Raw genomic sequence first — 22453 nt, 5'->3', positions numbered from 1 at the left:
TTCTTCAGAAACTCGACTTTCTTCCGGAACAGTTCTTATGTCTTAATAGCGACAGCGTGTTTGCCCCATACTTTACCACCTGTGTATAGCCATGCTCTTACAGTAATGTTCAAAAAACAGCAGTGTGATCAAAAACATGAGTTATTCACAAAATCTTTCTACTAGTTTTTATTTCCAGCACTGGGAACATTGCACACTGTTTTCTAATTCAAAACATGAAGAGAAATGTATATATTTTTTAACAACTTTACAGAAAACAACAAGAAGTGAACATTGGGCTGTTCTAAAAAGTAGCAGTGTCTGCATTTGTCTTTATAAACTCAGAATGAGAACTTTTTTTTGGCTGTTGTTCAGGATTTATCATTCCTGTGAATCACTGACCTAATAGTTGTTACCCAGTTTTTTTCTTTAGCACTGCTTCACATCTATTTCGCATGGAGACAACTAACTTCTGGCCCCTGTCTCCTGTTATTCCAGCCTAGAATGCTCAGACTACATCTCAACAGTTTTTGGGCATTTTTTTAAGTCACCCCACAAGTGTTCTATCAGTTTAAGGTCCGGGGATTAGGCTGGCCACTCCATAACCTCAATTTTGTTGGACTGGAACCAATACCTTGGTGTGTTTAGGGTCGTTGTCTTGTTGAAACACCCATTTTAAGGGCATATCCTCTTAGGCAGAAGACAACATGATGTCTTCAAGTATAATATATGCAAACTGGTCCATGATCCCTGGTATGTGGTAAATAGGTCCAGAACCATAGTAAGAGAAACATGCCCATATCATGCTTGCCTTGCACCACCATGCTTCACTGTCTGCAGGGTGTATTGTGGCTTGAATGCAGAGTCTGGAGGTCATCTGGCCCAAAAAGAACAATTTTACTTTCATCAGTGCACAAAATGTTTCTCCATTTCTCCTTAGGCCAGTTGATGTGTTTATTGGCAAATTGTATCCACTTCAGCACTTAGTTGTTTTTTTTTACAGTGGGACTTTGCAGGGACTTCTTGCTAAGAGATTAGCGTCACACAGGCGTCTTCTATCTGTGGAAAAAGAAAAAAGGTCCAGCTTTGCAAATTCAAGTCCAATTTATTGTTAAAAACAAGTCCAAAACAGAGCAAAAAATGGTGTGTTCACATGAGTAACAAGTAGTAGATTACGCGTTTCGAACAATAGCTTGTTCTTTCTCAAAACAGTTTTGAGAAAGAACAAGCTATTGTTCGAAACGCGTAATCTACTACTTGTTACTCATGTGAACACACCATTTTTTGCTCTGTTTTGGACTTGTTTTTAACAATAAATTGGACTTGAATTTGCAAAGCTGGACCTTTTTTCTTTTTCCTTGGTTACTGCGTGAAGACTGCACGTGGTCCGGGCTATCCACTACACATGCCTTCAGGTGAGCTGGCTTTTTTTTCTCTTTTTGAATGTTTACAGTCTTCTATCTGTCACAGTCCTCCCAGGTCATGTGAGACGGTCTTTGATCATCCTGGAGCCGATCATTGGCTGAGCCTTTACCATTCTGGCTATTCTTCCATCCATTCGATGGTAGTCTTCCGTTTTCTTCCACATATCTCTGTTCTGGCTTTCCATTTTAAATCATTTGAGCTGAACAGCCTGTCATTGTCTGCACTTCTTTATAAGTTTTATCCTCTCCAAACAACTTTTTAATCAAAGTATGCCGTTCTTTTGAACAATGTCTCGAACGACCCATATTTCTCAGGCTTTCAAGGAGAAATGCATGTACAACATGTCCTGGCTTCACCCATCAATAAGGGCCACCTGATTCACACCTATTCCTTCACAGAATGCCTGACCTCACTAATTGATCTTCACACTGCTATTATTTTGAACATCCCCCCCCCCCATTCAATTCACTGGTCAACAGCATTTTTGGTGCCAAAGATATTTCATCGAATTTAGGGTATTTTTGGGGTGCTGATTCTGAATATGTCATCAGTTTTGCCAGATTGGCTCAAGTTTTTGAGATTTTTGGTATCTTATTTATAGCACTTGTTGGTAAATGCGACGCATCATCTCATTAATTTCTTTGGATTAGTACTTGAACTGAGCAGTTCTCAATATAGTTTTGTGTTAATTAGTGTTCTAAAAGTTTGTTCATAGCTTGATTTTTGCACTAACTTTATGTTGTTGTCTGTTTTCCAGTGAAAAGCATGAACTCATCATGAAGAAGTTGTCTTAACGATCCAGACTCATTCTGTTACATTTGTGGTGAATATACACTGCCAAAACATAGAAGAAACATAACACACTTCGTAAAAAAAGTGTATTTTGCCTATTTTGGGGTTATGCTTGGGGACCAAGACAAGTTTTGGGCACCACACATAGTGTGCAAAGCATGTATCGAATTATTACGAAAATGGAGCAAAGGACAAAGAAAAAGCTTCAAATTTGGTGTTCCAATGGTGTGGAGAGAGCCAAAAAATCATCATGATGACTGTTATTTATGGTAAACACAGGTACAGGCACATCTTCACAATGAGGGACAGGCCTTCTTGCAGATTCCATGTTACTCCCATTTTCGTTTCTTATGCTTATTGAATCCTTGCACTTGCACTGCACAGAAATAACAGTCATCATGATGATTTTTTGGCTCTCTCCACACCATTGGAACACCAAATTTGAAGCTTTTTCTTTGTCCTTTGCTCCATTTTCGTAATAATTCGATACATGCTTTGCACACTATGTGTGGTGCCCAAAACTTGTCTTGGTCCCCAAGCATAACCCCAAAATAGGCAAAATACACTTTTTTTACGAAGTGTGTTATGTTTCTTCTATGTTTTGGCAGTGTATATTCACCACAAATGTAACAGAATGAGTCTGGATCGTTAAGACAACTTCTTCATGATGAGTTCATGCTTTTCACTGGAAAACAGACAACAACATAAAGTTAGTGCAAAAATCAAGCTATGAACAAACTTTTAGAACACTAATTAACACAAAACTATATTGAGAACTGCTCAGTTCAAGTACTAATCCAAAGAAATTAATGAGATGATGCGTCGCATTTACCAACAAGTGCTATAAATAAGATACCAAAAATCTCAAAAACTTGAGCCAATCTGGCAAAACTGATGACATATTCAGAATCAGCACCCCAAAAATACCCCAAATTCATTAAAATATTTTGGACACCAGAAAAAAAATTTTTTTTCGTTGACCTGTGTTATTCTAACACACAGACTCTAAAACCTGCAGGTCACAAATGTGGAGTCTGGAGGTTTTCTTAGAATCTACTGCACCAACTGGTAAATTGTGTGACGTGTCAATATCATTTATACCAAACACAGGGATTAATTTGGTCAGTAATATTGGACTGATGTTATTTTGAACACTACTCTGATGATTTAGCTTGACAAGTAACCGGCGAGATCCCCTCCCCCCAAAAAAAAACCTTCACATTAAAATAAGAAGCTTTGTAATATATCTTATCAATCAAATCTGCTTCTTTCTCCTCCTGGACTGATCATTATTAAAACTCTTGAGTCACAGATAAAATTTGTCTCCATTGAACACAAAACATTCCCAGTCAAGTTCTGCAATTGTCATTTCAACAGAATGTCTGCTGCCTCTAGCTCTTCCCCTCTCCATAGAACTCTATAAGCACCAATCGTCATCTCCTCTCTCAGTAATATGACGGTCTATCTGCACTGAATACAGATTTTATTTATGGACCGAGAATGAAAGATCGGTCCAGGAGGAGGAGGAAGAAACTGATTTCTCCTGATTTACGTTGCTTATTGTCATGTGTACTATTGATATATGAAACAAAAATTAAAGTGACGGTTTCTCTAATGCGCCCGGGCAGTAATGCTAAATTTGTAAAATCAGCCATTGGCACCTCAGCCCAGGGCGGTAGAACTTCTGCCTCTGCTCATAGGTCCATATTACAGACCACAGCGTAGTCTTCTGTATGGTGCCTCCAGGAGAAACTGTAGAAGAAAAAAAATTATCTGGACAATATGGCATAAAATGGAATAAAAATTTTGTATACTGTGGGCTTCAGCATGAAATCAGAGATACATGGAGGCACGATTCAGGCCCCTAAGACTATGAGTGCTGTAATACCAAGTCTATGTTGTGCACAAACCATATGTAGAATTTGTAGATTTTTTTTTTTTTAATCTCATGGATCTGAACTGGAGGGGAAAAAATATTTTGAAATTAGGCTTAAAAAAAGTGTTCCTATCATTTTGTAGACCTTCTCCTTGGCAACAGACTACAAACTGTGTAGTCGGACTTACATTAATGTCTTCAGCAGTTACCATTACTAAGGCACCATAGCGTGCCAGAGAGATGTGCATGGAGTCGCTACACAATACTAGGAGGCAGCATGTAGCGGCTCATTGGACTTGGTATACCTTCAGAATATGGGATCTGATAGGATGTGGCACAATTTTATTTCTGTACACCTGTGTGAGAGGTTGTAGTCTGGAAACAGTGGCAACAAATGTTTGTTTTTTTTAATTCTAAAAATAATAAAATGTTTTACAAGATACTTCCTCTGTCAATTCCTAACATCTTAACCTTAGAAGAGGTTGGCTAATGTTGATTATTTAGGAGCGGACCACTGCTCTGCCTCACGGCTTCCTGCATGCCAGAGGGGAGGTGTGCTTCTGATTGACAGTACAGACCATTTAATGGAGACATCGTGGACCAGAACTGTGCCCTTGCTGATACTGCAAGCTTTGCCTCCGCAGCATCGAAGGATAAGGGGGGACTGTAGTTGGTTAGATCCAGTGATCCAGCCAGCTTCAGAGCAGCGCTTACAAGCTCTATTAAAAATCCTTCTCTTCTTAAGACCGAAGAGGATTTTTAATAAGGTAAAATGCAAAGTTGCACGATATTTACAAGCACTTCGTAATTTTAGCTATTAAAGAAGGTGACAATAGCCTTTTCATTTTTACTTCCAGTGAATAAAATTCTGTCCTGGATGCACCAGTACAGGACTGATTCAAATACTGTAATCAGCTTCATGCATTAGGCATACATCCCTGATTGATTTTTCTATGCCATGGCTTATTTAGGCCACAGATGTTGGATGTGCCCGGGAGCGCTCCAGCCACTCACTGTTCCATTAGTGAATATGTAGTTTCCATTCTGCACACAAAACTCAACTATTAAAAGGGAAACTAACTTTACATTATACAACGAGGAAGGAGTTAAGGGGGGTTTTGTGGCCTTCATAACGGATTTGCACAATTGTACCCATGACTAGTGATGAGCAAACATGCTCAGAGAAGGTGTTATCTGAGCATGCTCGGATGCTGAGTGTCTTCGGAGTGCTCGAATAATATGTTCCTAGTCCCTGAGGCTGCATGGCTCTCGGCTGTTAGGCTATCCCTGCATGTGTTGCAACTGTCGAAGAACCACGAGACATGCAGCCGCTGGGGCTCAAACATATTTTTTGAGCACGCCGAAGACACTCAGCATCCGAGTAGCACCTTATCGCTCATCACTATCCAAATACCTTTCTCACCCCCACATCAGGATAAATGGACGTCTGTACCTCTAGCACTGAATAAGATAAAACACTACATGCAGAAAGTAACAAGATCATGTAGATGACATTTTATTTTAAAGTCCGTTCTTCTTGTTCACTCCTTCCAGTCTGGAGAACAAGTCATAGAAATCATCTTATACTGACCCTTGTAAGAATGTAGCAGCTTTTTTAAATTTTGTTTCACGATAATAGAACCGTTACCGAGTCGTGACACGTACTGGACCACACAGGACATGTAAACGTCTGCACACAAGAAGACACAGAGCAATATGGCAGAAGAGGCACGAGGCGGCCAGCGACAAGAGCAATAGTGCAATTGTTAGAATGGTAGGCATTAAAACTAGACGGGTCACTCAGGATGTGGTCTTGTAGAACTGAGATGCAATACTAGACAAGGCCTGTGATCAACAGTGGAGCTGTTCCAGGTTAAAAAAACAAAACAAAACAAAAAAACACAAAACACAGGACTTTTCATACAAACTGATCACACAATTGGCTTTTGATGTAGCTGTCGGGTTAAACACACAATTGGATACAAAAGAAATGAGACGTTTTTCACTCTTTCCTTTATACTTTTCCTTCTTTTTGGATCTATTCGTAGCTATAGAAGATGCAAGATGTCTTACCAGGCACCAATTACTTTACCAAGGACTATGCAAAAAAAAAAAAAAAAAGAAAAAAAATGAAGTGAGAAAACTTGCAACCAAAAAAAAAAAAAAAAAAAAAAGGACACAAGGGTAGGTGGCAGACAGATACACTGAAAGTCTGTGGGTTGAAATATACATTGCATCTTTGTTTTTGTTCCTCTTTTTAAAACGGCTTGTAATGTATTTTTTTTATTGAATAGGACTAAACACCCTAATTTAAGAGGGCGAAAACATTAAAATCAAAATTTTGCACATAAAAAAAAAATGTAGATTCTTTCCAGATTTATGCTGAAGGACATGATGCAGTTATAATTGGACAGTCACTACAATTTAGGAAAAATAGCACACAGACATACGTATCTGACACGCAAGGACCATATGTTGCGATTTAGGACTGGTAGGGACACAGACACACACACCTCGGCAAAGGAAAAACAAAACTGGCCAAAAAAAAAAAAAAAAAAAAAGACAGGCTGTTGTTGTGCTCCACTTCATTATACACTGTGGGACCGGTCAGACCTGTTCTCACCTGGAACAGTCACCAGTAATGCATACACCCTTTATATACATTCTGCTGAGTTTTTTGTTTTTTTTAAGCCAAGTAAACAGCAAGTGCCATTTTCTGCTTTATGCTGCCCATACCCAATAGACTTATAACAGCCAAACCCGCCAATATTTACGAGTTCAACCGACAGTCTCATGTGGATGGGAGCGCCGGCCAAATGATGGTCAAAAGTCATGTCAATTTAGGACTGCAGATTGCACTGCTCTCCTGGAGATGAGAAGGCGGCCAATATGTCAGTCGGCGGTTTCCTCATGGAAAACACAGGATGTGTGAGCGGAGATGGCTGTCAGTCGAACCATCTTTGGACTGATGGCCATCTGATGCATATGGCCGACCATCCATCCACTTATCAGTAGATGATCCCAAACCAATAACCTATCTGATGGATTAGGACACCATGCAGACCATAAGTCACTGCACACTGGAGACCAGTTATCTTAGATGTAAAATCTTAGCTCCACTTACTATATTTCATTTCATTTTTCAAAAAAAATAAACCTTAACCCTCACCTCAAAACTCCTCCGCTATCAATGGATGATCTGCCGATTTCATTGGCTAGTAAATTTGGATCATATAGTTTCGGTTGTATCTAATTCATGTGCTGCAGATTACAATTTTCATATATAACAAAGGAATAATAAAAATAGATCGGAACACTCAGAACCAACCTGTACCATCTTGTATAAGGGTGAAAAATGCACCAGGAAGATCTGACTGCAAAAACAAGCGACATTATGCATAAACCAATAGCACAGAAATGGACAATTTCTACATCTATGTCCTCGGGTCAGCACCTGCGATTAGGAGTTTTTGGTCTCATTCTTCTCCATCTAGGGGCAGATAACTCAAACCAGAGGGAAGGGTGGACGTCTACCCTGAACGTATTGCTCTGTGTCCATCTCATTCTATATGGAAAGGGGAAGAACGATCTGGGCTGTGTACAGAAATAGTGATCGTTTAGACTCGGGACTGATCAAAAAGGAGCAGACGATCCTGAATACAGTAAATCAACGTGTTTCCGTATGTTAATGTAAGGAGAGTGTTAAATCGATCATTTCTGCAGCTGCCATTTAAAAACAAAAGATCGGGGGTAATACAACATCTGGGGGAGGTTGGGGGGGTTAACGCCAGTTTCATAATGTGAACATCACATCATTTGTGGAATTAGCAGATCAGTCAGAAGCGGACAACCTGCTATAGAGATTTTGCACCACATGATTCCTGGAAACTGTAAGCAGCGCCCCCATGTGGACTCTGTGCAAACCGTGGCTGTGAATCAACCCCAAAAGAAAAAGGGTAGAAAACGCAAATAACCGTCAAGAAAGACCAGATTTGCACTCGAATAAATTAGATTCTGAAAAAATTTCTTCCTCCGTCACATATTTCGCATCATAAACTTTAGTTCAATTCATTATCTGGAGATTCAGATGCAGCAGAGGTCGGAGTCCTCCCACTGATAGGAGCTGCAGTCTGTTGGGGAGGGGGGCACTGTGCTGTTTTGCACCTGTTTTTTTAGGGTGTATGGTAAAAAAATATTCACACCATCTTGACGCGTTTGTAGTAATGCAGTCTGTGGTAATGCCACCGCTACACGTGAGAAAGAGTCATCCGGTCCTCCACCATCACTACGTCCGGGCCAAACTGATCTATACACTGTTGGACGGTTCCTATTATGCCCTGCAGGCGGCGCTCCAAGGCTTCCAAATGAGCGTCGGACAGGAACGGGTAGATCGGGTCATGACTTGTGGCCGAATGCAGAGCGGAGCGCAGGGTGCCATGTTTTAGGTGAGAGAGGCGATTCCAGGTGGAAACCCGAACGCTGCAACCAGAGAACAACGTTAAGATGAAGGTAGAGTATGATGGTAAAGGAAAGGTCTCAATAACAACGATTATCGTCTATCCCAGCAAAAACATTCACAGGACCCACGTTAGCGGGGTGAGGGGTGGGGGTCCTAGTAATCACAAAATGCTACCAAAGTGTCTGCATCTGGGGGCTGGCTGAGGAAGTTCACAATGTCCCATCCGGCTGACATGGAGTATGGTTGTGAATCTTTTTGCTCAATACATTTTCAGCTGTGTGGTGAGATAAGCTTAAAAAGTGTAAATGAAGCGGTACTGAGCATGTGTGTCCACCACTCCTAGAGAGTAAATGAAGCATTACTGAGCATATGTGACCACTAGTGATGAGCGAGTCTACACTTTGATCAGGTTTTCCCGAACATGCTCGGGTGACCTCCGAGTATTTTGACGTGCTCGGAGCATGACTTGCGGCTGCTAGACAGCCTGAATACATGTGGGAGTTGCCTGTTTGATTGATGTGTGGAATTCCTATCAAACAGGCAACTCCCACATGTATTCAGGCTGTCTAGCAGCTGCAAATCATGCAGATGTGTCGACAAACACTAAATCTCAGAGCACGCCAAAATACTTGGGAGATCATCCGAGCATGCTCGCTCATCACTAGTGTCCACCACTCCTAGAGGAGTGAACTGAGCATGTGTGACCACCACTCCTAGAAAGTGAACGGAACAGAGGTCGTCCAGTACAGTTTGGGGATTAAGGAGACCCAACGGTAGCAGAGCTCATTGCCTTACATGCAGCACTGGTACAGGGGGGCCAGGATGCTACGCTCGTCCATCGATGGGTTGCCGAAACTGAAAGACAAAATAATACACGATTCAATCATGATTTTTTCTGACCCTCCTTCCAATGGACTAATGTTATTCGGAGCCAAGAGACCAGCCATCACTTTCAGAAGCAGTCACCTCTCCAGTGATATAGTAGTGCATAGTATGAGCAGGCGGACGACGTATCGCAGCATATTAATCATTTCCGTCGCTGCGCCATGAACCCACGTTACCTCCCCTCACACGTTCTTTTATAGACCTCACCCCATGGACTTGGGTCACGAGTAGCAATCACCCAGGATCGGACGCTCGTACGACTACAGCCCGGAAGTGATGAGAAGTGACTAGTTCAGATCCTCAGTCATGGCCTCACTTATCTGACAGTTGTAAAGAAATAAAAATTCCGGTGAAAGGCAGATAATTGCAAGAGTGAAAAGATACTGATCTGCACGTGCTGGAATCGTATTGGCCATTTAGGCTGTGATCAGATCAGTCTGGTAAAATTACCAGGGTGTATAACAGCAAGTGAGATAAAATATAACTTTTAATGCATAGCTTAAAAGTTACCAGACCTAAAGTGTCACCAAAATAGTGATTAAAATGAGATGCCCATACACTGGGTGATGATCCCCAAGGGATTATTGAAAACACCCAATAGGAATATAGAATGCAGCTAGTATAACATCCAAACAGCAATCTATATATATTGGATACAGCATAAAAAATAGCAGCAAAATGCCATAGCCAATTGCACTCATATGTTTATATACTGGCTAGACCAAAAAAGGGGGGGTTTCATAGCCACCAATAGATGAGAATAATAAAAGGAACAATCTCACCAATATTTTGCACACGGTCAGGAGTCTCCAGGGATACTCATCATACATGTGGAGAGGCAGCGATGGGAGTACAATACCCTGTCACATCCCTCATAAGCTGACCATTACCTGATCCCCAGGCTCCTGCCCTGACAAGGGCAGTCCACAACTAGCCCTAGATTGCACAAGCCCTACACTTTCCCTTAAAAGTGCAATACAAAGGAAATCCTGAAAACATGATCTGTTGGTGGGCCTTGAGGACTGGAGTTGGGGAACCCTGCACTAGAGTACTAGGTGAAGTGTGTAAAGCCCCCGTTACACACTGCGATATCGCTAGCAATATCGCTGTAAAGTCACCGATTTTGTGACGTTGCAGCAATATTGCTAGCGATATCGCTGCATGTGATACTTACCTCCGACCGGCTCCCCCGCTGGTTATCGCTGGTCGCGCGAGAAGGTCCTGGACCATTCCTCGTCGGCCACTTCCTGCTGGGCTTCCTGTGGCGCCGATGAGCGACGCGTGGAGCCGGGTGGGAGGACGCAGGATCGCCCCGTCTGACAGGTAAGTAGCGACCCCCGTCCCCAGCGATGTCGCTGGTGAGATCTGTCTGTGTGGCAGCTCACTAGCTACCACCTAGCGATGTACCAGTGATCCTGACCGCGTCATATCGCTGGTCGGGATCGCTGGTGCATCGCTAGGTGTAACAGTACCCTAAGCCACTCCAGCTTATTTGTGTAACCCCATCCCCAGCACTGATTGGCAGCTTATTGTGTACACAGTGGTGTGGGCAGGATTATACAGGACTCAGCATTCGAGCACTGCTATACCCGCAGCACAGAAACCGGGATTCTATCAAAACTGCACCGATCAGCCCAGGAAATGATACATCACTGGAATCAGGGTCTCAGCCCCCAGATCATACTGCTCTTGGATTAACTATCAGAAACCTGCTGACAGATTCCCTTTAAGTGCAGAATTCACCATGTGCTTCTCTGCACCCTTTGCCCCTGTCCAGTACCCTGCCTGACTTTGCATTTTCTGCCATCAACACCATTACAGCTGCAGTGTGAGTTTACATCATTAGTTGGTTTAGCTGAGCTCAAAGTTTATTTATGCTTACTTATATAGCGCCATCATATTCCATAGCCCCTTACAGACTTGATCATCACTGTCCCCATTGGGACTCAGTCTAAATTCCCTATCAGTATGTCTTTGGAGCGTGGGAGGAAACTTAAGAACCTGGAGGAAACCCAAGCAAATACAGGGAGAACACACAAACTCCTTGCAGATGTTGCCCTTGGTGGGATGTGAACAAAGGACCCCAGAGCGACAAAGCAACAGTACTAACCACTGAGCCACCATGCTGCCCTTGATGCCTGCTGCCGGCAGATCAATAATGTGAAACTGCCGCAGATGCATATGGCAGAAGAAAATCCTTTGTTCTATGCATCAATAGAACGACATTTGTAGTTTCACATCAATTATCTCTCAGCAGCTGACAAAGACAGCTCGACTAATCGAATCCCACCATTTACAACATCTCTCTACCTTCTGTCCCCTCTATTAACAGTCCATTGTACAGTATAGCTTTTTCTGTCCCCTCTGTATAGAGCCCATTCTACAGTACTTCTCTCTTCTTGGTCCCTCTATATACAGCCCATCCGGCAATATGTCGAATATGACGCCTGCTTTGGAATAAAGGAGTCTCCGTCCCTTTCCATGACATCCCCCCTCACAGGAGGAGCTCCGTTCTAGCCACAGCTCAGATATGGTCACCGGAATCCATCTGAGACACTTCACATTATCGAACATGAGCACGGGGACTACAGGATGGTTCCAGTGTCAAATATAGCGTGGCACTACCGCAGGGTGCGCAAGTAGGTTACCCAGACCAAAGTGAATAATAAAGAAACTTGGCACTCATGAGTGCCAAGTTACTTTATTATACAGGATGGTTCCAGTGACAACTGGAGGGTAAATCAAGATTGAAGGGCCTTTCCTTAAGGGGATTATTTGTGCATATTGGCACAAGTGAATAAATACGTGTGAACATTATTATAGGACTGCATTGTGAAGTTGGGAATACCCCTTTTAATTAATGCCTTCCCTCCCCAGGTAATAAAAGTTCTAGAGAGGGTGGTAAATAAATAAAACCCCCCACACACAAGTTTGGTATAGACTTAGCCATACAGACCTGTAGAATCATTTTACCTGGGTATTTTTTCTGCACAATGAACGCCATGAAAATGATACCCCAAAAAACTAAAGGCAGAATCATGTTTCCCTTAACCCCTACAATTACTTTTATTTTTCAGGACATTATATGTAGATCGACATTTACAGACAGTATGGCTTTTGGAAAATAAGTGAACAAAAGGCACAAAAATAAATAAAAAAACCACAAGATTTGGCTGCATCATTATGTATGGCGTTAAAAAAAAAAAAGTGGTATAATCACAGCATTCATTGCCCAATGTTTCTGGTCTGGTTCCATTTGCATTCCCTGTGATAATCCACAGTGGTGTCTGGCAGTCGCTTATCTCCAGCAGCCGCTTATCTCCTCCTGCTCTGTGTAATCAGGTTCATATTGACCAAAGGGGCTGTGCACAACAATGAAGGAGACAATGGAGGACTCTGAGCCATCAGCCAATTGGTCAATGATCCTCTGACTGACAATAACCCAATTTTATAGTTCTCCAGGAGCAGAAGTGCCCTGTCCTTGATCATAATCTCCAGGAGATAAAGATGCTGCACTGAGCAAACTCAAGCTTTTCTGTATCTCCAGGAGACTATAATGGAGAATGGTCCCTTTCTATGGAAGAAAGGGGGGTAAAGTCAATTAGCCGACCGATCCCCACCCCTTTATCCCAGAAGAGTCCAGGACAGCTCTCTCGCTATATATATATATATATATATATATATATATATATTTTTACACACACACTAGTTGTCATATTCTGGGAGAGTTTTCAGGATTTAAAAAAAAAAAAAGGCATTACATGAATGAGATCTTTAAAGTCTCATTTACATTGCTGGTACTATAAAATGCAGCACTTTCTGCACCAAATAAAACACAGATAAAAATGCCACAAAAACACGAAGTGTGAAGAAACCTCGACGTCCACATGGATCAGCCCGGATCCATGCATTAGGAGTCAGAGCATCCTGCATCCAATAGGGGAGATGGCAGCGTTGGGTTAAGCAGGACGATGTCCCCTGATGTATATATAAATACACCTCACAGTAAGGACAACCTCACATCACGCTGCAATTTAGACGCTTTATATAACTGCTCTGCATGGTTGGCACAGATGGTTACAGTACCACGCTCTGGGGAGGATGAACATCTATGATGACTATTTGCTGGAGAGAAGATCGGTGCACACTGACCTCTTGGCATTGTCCAGCAATATAAGCATGCTGGCTCCTTCGTCATCCTGGAAACTCTCATAGTGATGGCGATCTGCGTTTCCAATCAGGTAATCAAAGATGGCGGTATCAATAATATCAAGGAGTCGGGGCCCAGCATCATAGGGAGGTGTCTTCTTCACGGCGTCGCAGTAACTTTCATCATATTCCCACCTGTCAGATGTATAAACGTCAGTAACAGAAGACTGGAGAAAGGTAAGGAAAAGAGTCTCTGCCATACTGTGTCTTACCTTGCCAACTTGCCTTCCCGATAGGTTCTTCCCCAGGGGTGTCTGTGCTTCTGGAGAGGCCACACATCAGGGAGCCAGAGAGTAACCGAGCCCTCCATCACTTCCCTCTCGGCACAGGCGGGCTCGGTTTCTCGACAGTAGTAACACTTCCCATAAAAGCAGGTGTTGTTCCCTGCGAAAAAAAAAAAATAAAAATCATAAACCCACGGGGACAAATTCTAGTGGTAAACATTTCATTTTGTGGGAATGATGGGAGTGGTGTTCTTTATGACTTTTCTTCTTACCTTGCTTCAGAAAAGTGCTCAGCAGTTGCTCGGTAGCCACAGGTTTAATCTCAGTGATGAGATTCACGTATCGGCCGACGACCAAGGGGGCCCGTCTGAAGCCGAGAATCCTATAAAATATGAACACACGGGGACATTAATAAAAGTTTTTTTGGTGTAAAGCAGTAACCCTGTGTTTGGTTACATTTTCTGATGCGGTTTACTAAGAAGCATGTGTCCATCCTAGATGCAAGAAACCCTGCACGGAGTAAAGGCACACACTTACCGATCTAGGTGGAAGGCGGCCACCTCTGCGTTGTGCCGATCGTAGCCAGCATAGGGTTCTCCCTCTACCACATAGTCTCTGCTGTATCTGGAATCCAAAATCCGCACACGTCAGCAGCAAGTAAGAGTTGTGAAATGCTGAGTAATACACCCTATGGACTGTACGGATAAATACCGCGCTATTCATATAAGACAACTTACTTCTATATATGTTCAAGTGACTAAAGACGGGGTTGCCCATTACTTGGACAACCTCTTCTGAATCCCCTATGTAAAATTAATACATTTCTTCTCACCTCTAGTGCCAGCGCCATTCCAGCGGTGTGGACACTGGTTCTCCCAGGGCTTGCATGACATTATGTCACACGATCCCTGTGACCAATAAGCGCTGGCTTCACTCTCCTCTACTACGGAAGTCACTGACATCCGGAAGCAGCGAGACCTGAGGCTGCCCCTCTCCCTTTCTCCAGATATTCTGATTTTTACAAAGGAGAGTGAAGCCAGTGTTGATTGGCTGCAAGGATAGCGTGACAATTGTTGTGTGAGCTCATGCTGACACTGCTGGAACCGGAAGCGAGTAATAGTGGGGGAAAAAGGGATTCAAAAGGGGTTGTCTGAGTAGTAGACAACCCTTTAAAGCTACATACGTAAGATATCAACAATCTACAGTGTGTGGGGGCTCCTGACAGATGATGCTGTTTTATAAAGGAAAGGTGACCGCCAGGGATGTTTGGCAGTGGCTTTCTCATACAGAACAGGAGTAATCGGCCGAGCAAGTGCTCCTGTGAATAGAGGAGTCGGGAGAGATCTCTGTTAGCCAAACAGTGGGTCGGAGCCATCATTCAGCTGACCACTATCCAAAGTGTTTGAGGGGCTTTATGCTCTGTCTGAGATACTATCAGGCTGCATATGTAGGAAGCATCTATGGACCCACAGTAATGTCACTTTCTATCATCTCTAAGCAAATATGTGTATGGCGATGTCTATAGGCGATCCCATATAATCACGGTATGCTGCCATCTTCCTGCGTTAGCGAGTTATGTGCCTGCTCTTTACTTCACTAGGTTCAAGATTTAGTTACAGAGTTATGGAGCTATAATCCTATCATAGGTTTCTCATAAGAAAGGACCCGCTCTTTTCACCATCCTCCTCATTGAGCCCTTCTTTACTAAATCCCTACCTTTTCGGTTTGAAGACCACCTTCTGCCCCCCATCCAGCACTAACAAGGCTTTGAGCTGCGTGCCTTTGTAGCCCACGTCCGCTCTTATGATCTTCTTTGTGGCCATGGCATGCAGGACGGCTCCCATTTCTGGAGTATCTTCAGGATATACTTCTCTTGGGACGACCCACTGAGAGGCAATTTCCCAAGGAGACTGTAAAGTGTGCTCCAGCCGTGAGTCCATGGTAAGCCGCAGGCCAGACATCATCCGCTGGAAGGACAGCTGGTCTTGTCTTTGGGCCGCAGAGGTCTCCAGTCTGTCCAGCAGTAGCAGCTTAGTAAGGACTAAAATGACCAGCAGCAGAGCCAGGACCACGACTCGTTGCTTCAGCTTCATGATGACCCAAAGACCAGAGACGGAGGGTTAACAGTGGGAAAAGCTGAATATACACATACAGGACATCCCAGAGCTGGATCCTCAGGGGGACCTACACAGAAGATAAAAATGTCAGAAGACAAAACAAAAAAAAAACAAAAACAATACCCTGTCTGTTTGCACAGGTGGACCGCCGTATACAATGTGCACCGAGCGATCTGTAACAGGTTGCTCAGTGATCATTAGCTGCCACTGTTCTCGGCAGCACAGGTACTTTTTGCTTGTGCTGCCGAGAACAATCTTTTGCCCTGCACAAAAGATCACTGAATCTGATAAATGAGTTTTGTTCGCTTATGGGGTGATCGGCAGCGTGTTTACACGGCAAGACTATCACAAAATGATCATTTTTAAGAACGACTAATCTATCGGTGTAAATGCAGCTTAATCTTTTGGACAAAAGCAGAGTGTACCCCAAGGGCACAGCGATCGGCAGAGCACTTCAGCCCCTGGGTTTCAGCTATGGGCTGTACAATATAGTAAAGTCCTCTTATATTAGCAGCTTCATCAGTCATGTATACAGCCCCGCTGACAGGCAGGACGGGTTACACGTTCAATCCTCTTCGAGGGGCAGCATCTGCATGTAGGGGCACATCCACAATCATCAGAGCCCTACAGCACATTCCTCCATTCTGCTGTAAGATTCTATGTCCCATTCTTATTTAGTTTGATTTCTTTTCAGTACTTAATGTAAAATTAACTAAACAGCATATATTTTACACAATAGAGAGCAGGTCACAGATGAGAAGTGGCAGGAGGGACCGTACAGCCCCCGCAGGGACTCATTCAGCAGATTCAGGTTTTCAGATATCCATCATTACCAGCAGGGCTGTGGAGTCGGTAAGCCAAACTTCCAACTCAGAGATCCATCAAAATGGGCTCGAACTCCGACTCCACAGCCCTATAAGGGATGTGAAGTCGGTAAGCCAAACCTCCGACTCCTCAATTTCTATGACACCGACTCCACAGCCCTGATTACCAGAACGGATTATTATTCAATGCAGGAAAGAGGTGAAAAAAATGCTGCGTTTGTATGCGTTGTTTATGCGCATGCGTTAGATATGACACCAGACAAAAATGGGAGTCTCATGGGATTTCTATATATATATATATATATATATATATATATATATATATATATATATTTATTTTGAAGAACGCATGTTCTTGCCTTACCAATGCGTTCCCATAGACAGTAATGTTGACACACCCATCCGCATGACTGCGCATATTTGACAGATTTTCGACGCCTCAAAAAATGCAACATGTTGAGTTCGCCAAGCCCCGCCGCACACCGCGAAACAATGCACGCATGTTCCTGTGTACACCATGTTAAAGATATGTACGCATACGGACCAAACGCTGCGCACAGATACGCAAATGTGAAAGCAGCCTATGGGTGGTGGAAAAAACGCAGGTATCAGGTTTTGCTGCGTTTTTTGCGTCAAAACTTCATTCTTTGGAATAGGACATTTTTTTTTTTCAATACTAAAGTTTATCAGCAAGCACAAGAGACAAATCTAGCATGCCAAATCCACCGCGAAAAAAAACAGCAGAAAAACATGATTTTTTTTTCCTGCAGCTTCTTTCCTGCCAAGAGATCATGTTCTGCTGCAGAAAAAAAATACACCTAGTGTGAACTTAAGGCCCCGTCACACTAAGCAACTTACGAGCGATCCCGACACCGATATGAAGGTGTCAGGATCGTTGGTAAATCGCTATGTGATCGCTGGTGAGCTGTCACACAGACAGCTTCACCAGCGATCAGCACAGCAATGCCGAGCGCCCGGCATCGCTGGCCATCCTGTAAAAAATAGAATCAAAATAAAAAATATAGTTATTCTCACCTTCCGATGTCGCGTTCAGCCATCCTGCCTCTCTCCACGCTCCGGTCCCAGTGATCCTTTGCACGAATGACCGCGAGATGTCACAGTCTCGCGGGATAACAAAGTCTCGCGGTCATTCGTGCAAAGGATCACTGGGACCGGAGCGTGGAGAGAGGCGGGATGGCTGAACGCAACGTCGGAAGGTGAGAATAACTATATTTTTTATTTTTTTAATTATTTTATGCACCAGCGATGCGTGCTGGCCAGCGGGAGACCAGCGACCAAAGAAATGTCCAGAGATTTCTTCCAGCGATCAGCGATACCGGCAGGGGGGCCGCTCGCTGATCGCTGTCTTATGCTGTCCAAACCTAGTGTAGCACGAATCAGACACCGGCTTGTGTACTCTGAAAAGTTCCAGTCTCAGGACACATTCTGTTTTAAGTTGGCCAGGAACTACGTGTCTCAGGATGACTAGTTCAAGGTATGTCCTCAGTGGCTTCTCCCTTCCCTGCGGCATCCAGAGAGCATCCAAGATTCCTGTTTGCCATCAATAGAGGTCAGACACATACAGAGCAGCCTGGCAGAGAGCAGGAGAGCTAGGAGCCCAGCAGTGCCTGCAGCACAGATAACTAGTAGCGGGGCTGAGTAGCACTATGGTGCACTACCTCAGGACGACAGGAAACTCCAGCCTGTTCTATCAGCGTAGAAGAAGCAAGCCCTCCTACATGAAATATGTCTAAGAATAAGCACCCCGGAAAGGAGCAAAGAGGCCGACTTCTGTATGTTATCAAAATTTACCAAATGGGAAAGGTTGTGTTGCCCACAAGGGGTGAAGAGATGCCCCATCACAGGGAATCTGTGTGACCATGTTAGAGATGGCTGGAGGCTGTTAGGGATGGTAATTGTGTGCAGGCTGCAAGATTCCCAGACGTGACACAGAGGAGCTTTACTATCAAGACAAGAAACCAAAGGAGGGCATGTAAAAGAGCGCCGCGCTGAGTGACAGCGGCATGGACTCTGCTGGGTGAAGGTGGAGCTGCTGAAGAGATTGCCAGCAGGCTGAACAAAGTGACACAAGTACAAGCCTGATGTGAGTATAAGAAGGGGCAGACTACTACCACCTAAACAATGCAGGTTGCCAACTGGCACATACATACAGATCCTGAGGTCCACAGCAAAGGTCCAAATGGATCTCCCCGGCTGACACGAGGACTCATGTTGCTGAGGTCCAAAAGAGGCAACAGAGGACACCTCTGCCCCAAAGGTTCCGTGGCCACAGCTCACCAGTGTCCAAGGGGTTAAACTCCTACAATCAGAGCCGTCTCCAGTCGCTGTGTTACGCAGCCAAACACCGACCAGTATGGAGCGGGCGCCGCCATATATCAGCGGATGTCAGGGGCAGCGCAGGACCGTTCATCAAACACCCATCATCCCCCCATAGCTGCGGCCTGGGCCACCTCCATTGCCAGCATGTATCGGGATGACAGCAAGCAGAGATATTGAAAATTGCATCTCATTTTCATAGACAGCATTCTGTAAAGCGGCGGCGGCCAGCGCAGCGATAGTCCCGCGCAGGATCCATCAGCAGCCAGTAAATACAAAGGAGGGATGACGGATCCCAGCACGGTCATGTGATCACATCCCATAATATCCGGCCAGAGACAATAATTTGGGGTAAGCAGATCAATAATCCTTCCTGTGCAGGCAGCTGTCCCATCATGCACCTGTGCTGGGGCCCCACGCTATGGCCTCTGCTCTCCATACTATTGGCCCCACAGATCCAGTCAGACTTTCAGGACACTCACAAACCTGCGCTGCCGCCCCCCACAGAGCCGTGTGATGGGGCCAGCGCGGGTCCCTGCAGCTCACTCACTGACTGCCATGGAGCTCCCCTACCTGCTCACACTACTCCATAGCCGCCGCCGTCCCTCCGCCGCCTCTCTCCGCCCTCACACGGTGCTCTGCCCTCGGTTGCCAACATTACACTTCTCCCTCCCCAACCAGGACACGGTGCAGCGTACGGCGGAACTCTCCTCACAGCCAATCAGCTGCCGAGGCGCTTTGTCAGCCACTACCAATCAGCGTTCCAGGTGATTCCTATCTGTCATACGGAGCGACTATGCTTGTGGGTCATATCAGCCAATCAGAGCGAGCGTTGGCTGCGTGCAGGTAAGAACCAATGGACACTCTCGACTCTTCAGCCTTGTGTCGATGTCAGATCGAACAACCAATAGAAGAGGAGAATAGTAAAAGGCTGTTACTGACAGCGTGACGACGCCTGAAATGTGGCAGTATGAGGCGGCCATGTTTGTGGAGGCGCTCAGTGTATCACAGGAAGGACGGCTGGTTTTTTTGAAGTAGGTTTCAGTGAAAGTGACTCCATTTCTTTACTACTTTTGTCAACATTTTTTGGGGCCTCGTTTCTTGTGTGCAGAGCTTTAGTTTTCATTGTTATGACCTTTCAAAGTGCTTTTGTGGGAGAAGCGACATCCGAAGAAACCCACCAAATTTAGCTTTTTCGTTTTTTTTTTAATTTGCCATTTACACCGTATGAGTTCAGTAATTTTAGATTTTGAGGGATCAGACTTTTAAAGGACATGCTTTTTTTTTTTTTTGTTAATTATTGAATAAGTTCCTGAGGTAAAGTATTTTTGTTTTTTTCCGCGTCTCCTGCCCTCTGAGCTCTTCATAGATCAAGTCACCGCGCTGAGTTTATACATGCGCACTGTATGATGACCCTACTGTACCCCACCTCAAGTTCCCCTGCAAAGTACGGCGCCAGGTAGTGACATCATCCTGCCCGCTGCGCTGAGACGTCAGACGCCGAGGAAGAAGGATGGAGGAGGTAGTGTCAGCTCCCGCTTTCATCATTACTTTCAACTGCATCTCATCCACGATGCCTATACAATTTATCATGTGACAGGCGGGAGGCACCAGGCCCCCTCGGCTCACAGGCTCCATGGCAGCCGCGTGACCTGCCGCCATTGCCAATGCGCTACTGGATCGCCTGTGAAAGCCAGCCTGTCTTTTTTATGGGGGAAAAAAAAAGTTCAAATCACCCCCTTTTGCCCAGTTAAAAATACACATAATTGGTATCGCTGCATTCATAGAAGTCCAGTCTATCAAAACATAATCTAATCTGATCGGTAAACGGCATAACGTTAAAAAAAAAAAAACAAGAATTAGGATCAAAACATCATATCTACCCCCCAAATACTAGCACAAAAAACCATCAGCTCAGGGCACAAAACATAAGCCCTCATATCAAGAGTGGAAGCGTTACGGGTCTCGGAAAATGTCGACAAAAGCAACAAAAAATATTCTTACAAATTTCCAAATATTTTTTCATCACTTAAATAATGAAAAAACTAGACACATTTGGTATCTGCGTACTCGTACGGACCTGGGGAATCATATTGTCACTTCACTTTTACCATATCGTAAACATGGTAAATATAAAAGCTCTAATACAGGTTTTTTTTTTGCAATTTCGACGCATTTGGAATTTTTTTTTTCCCCAATACAATATGTGGTAGAATGAATGGTGTCATTCAAAAGTACAACTCGTCCTGCAAAAAAACAAAAACAAGCCCTCAAACGGCTAAAAAAAAAAGTTATGGCTCTTGGAAGAAGGGGAGTTAGGGCGTATTTATAGTTTTGTGTCATATCGAGCAAAAAGAATGATGTGAACGCAAAGATTTAACACCCTCTTAAGGGATCCTTCAACTGTCTAACAACTTCCACCAAACCATAAGCATGTAAGGGACGGGATAATAATTCATTTTTATGACTGTGGGGTAGTTATCAAGACTAATCCAAAGCAAGAGCAACAAATTAGCTCGAGAGTGGGAACAGGAATTATTTCTAAGGTAACTATATGGCAGTGTTTATTTATTTGTATTTTTACATGTTTACTGCTTTTAAGGAAGTCAACCACTTAAAGAGGTTTTATTTAGTAGGTAATCACAATTATTATTAAAAAAGAAAATGGACGCAAGCAAGAACCAGGTAATTGTCAGAACTGTGAGGGATCGTGATGGTGACTATTTTTTTTTTTCTGTGGGTCTGAGTCCTTCTAAAAATATATTAAACTGCTGAAAAACCACTTAAACTTTTTCTTCCTCTCCGCAGTTTACCCTTCAATATTTTTTGTTGCCAGAATCGGGGCTGTATAGTCGGAGTCAGCATAAAATAGACCAACTCCAAAGTAGATCATAAATTGGGTACAGTAGTACAATATGTGATGTAAATGTTTTCAGAGGAATTTGGGAAAAGTTATAAATGTCTGTTCTGTTCCTGATCAAAGGATCTGGGCTTTTAGAGGAGATGAGTCTGTGCTGCACTTTATGCAGAGTTGGGGGTCACAGTCCTGGCCAGAATGAAAGAAATTTAAAACACCCAGTGTAAGGGGCTACTGTGGCGCTGACAGCCCTCATGGCTACTACGTTGTACAGTTTGTACGTTCATTTACTGAAATCCTGGCTACCCAGACAAGAAACATTTAATAAGTAACCTCGAGTACCACACCCTGCAAATCATTCTCAAGGGGAGTGGTGCCAAGTACTCTGAAATCGGGACACATTCAGATTGAACTCCCAATCTCCAGGCTGGGATGATGTTGGAAATAACCAGGTACTCTAGTTACCTAT

The 22453-nt window shown here is 43.8% G+C and overlaps 1 protein-coding gene across 1 annotated transcript; it reads right to left on the bottom strand.

Annotated features, from left to right (window-relative positions):
* Window positions 1–5572: 5572 nt before the first annotated feature.
* FAM20B (FAM20B glycosaminoglycan xylosylkinase) lies at window positions 5573–19836 on the bottom strand. The gene is made up of 8 exons (XM_073571319.1): window positions 19701–19836; window positions 15566–16033; window positions 14387–14473; window positions 14122–14231; window positions 13838–14009; window positions 13569–13760; window positions 9327–9386; window positions 5573–8551 (listed from the first exon to the last, which is right to left on the bottom strand). The coding sequence occupies exons 2-8, from the start codon at window positions 15940–15942 to the stop codon at window positions 8320–8322; spliced, it is 1230 nt and encodes a 409-aa protein (XP_073427420.1). The 5' UTR covers window positions 15943–16033; window positions 19701–19836; the 3' UTR covers window positions 5573–8319.
* Between the last annotated feature and the right edge of the window lie 2617 nt (window positions 19837–22453).

Source organism: Dendrobates tinctorius, unplaced genomic scaffold (genome assembly GCF_039654945.1).
Source record: "Dendrobates tinctorius isolate UK_male_01 unplaced genomic scaffold, ASM3965494v1 ptg000029l, whole genome shotgun sequence".
In the NCBI taxonomy this organism is placed as follows: domain Eukaryota; kingdom Metazoa; phylum Chordata; class Amphibia; order Anura; family Dendrobatidae; genus Dendrobates; species Dendrobates tinctorius.
This window is presented reverse-complemented; position numbering and strand designations above follow the sequence as displayed.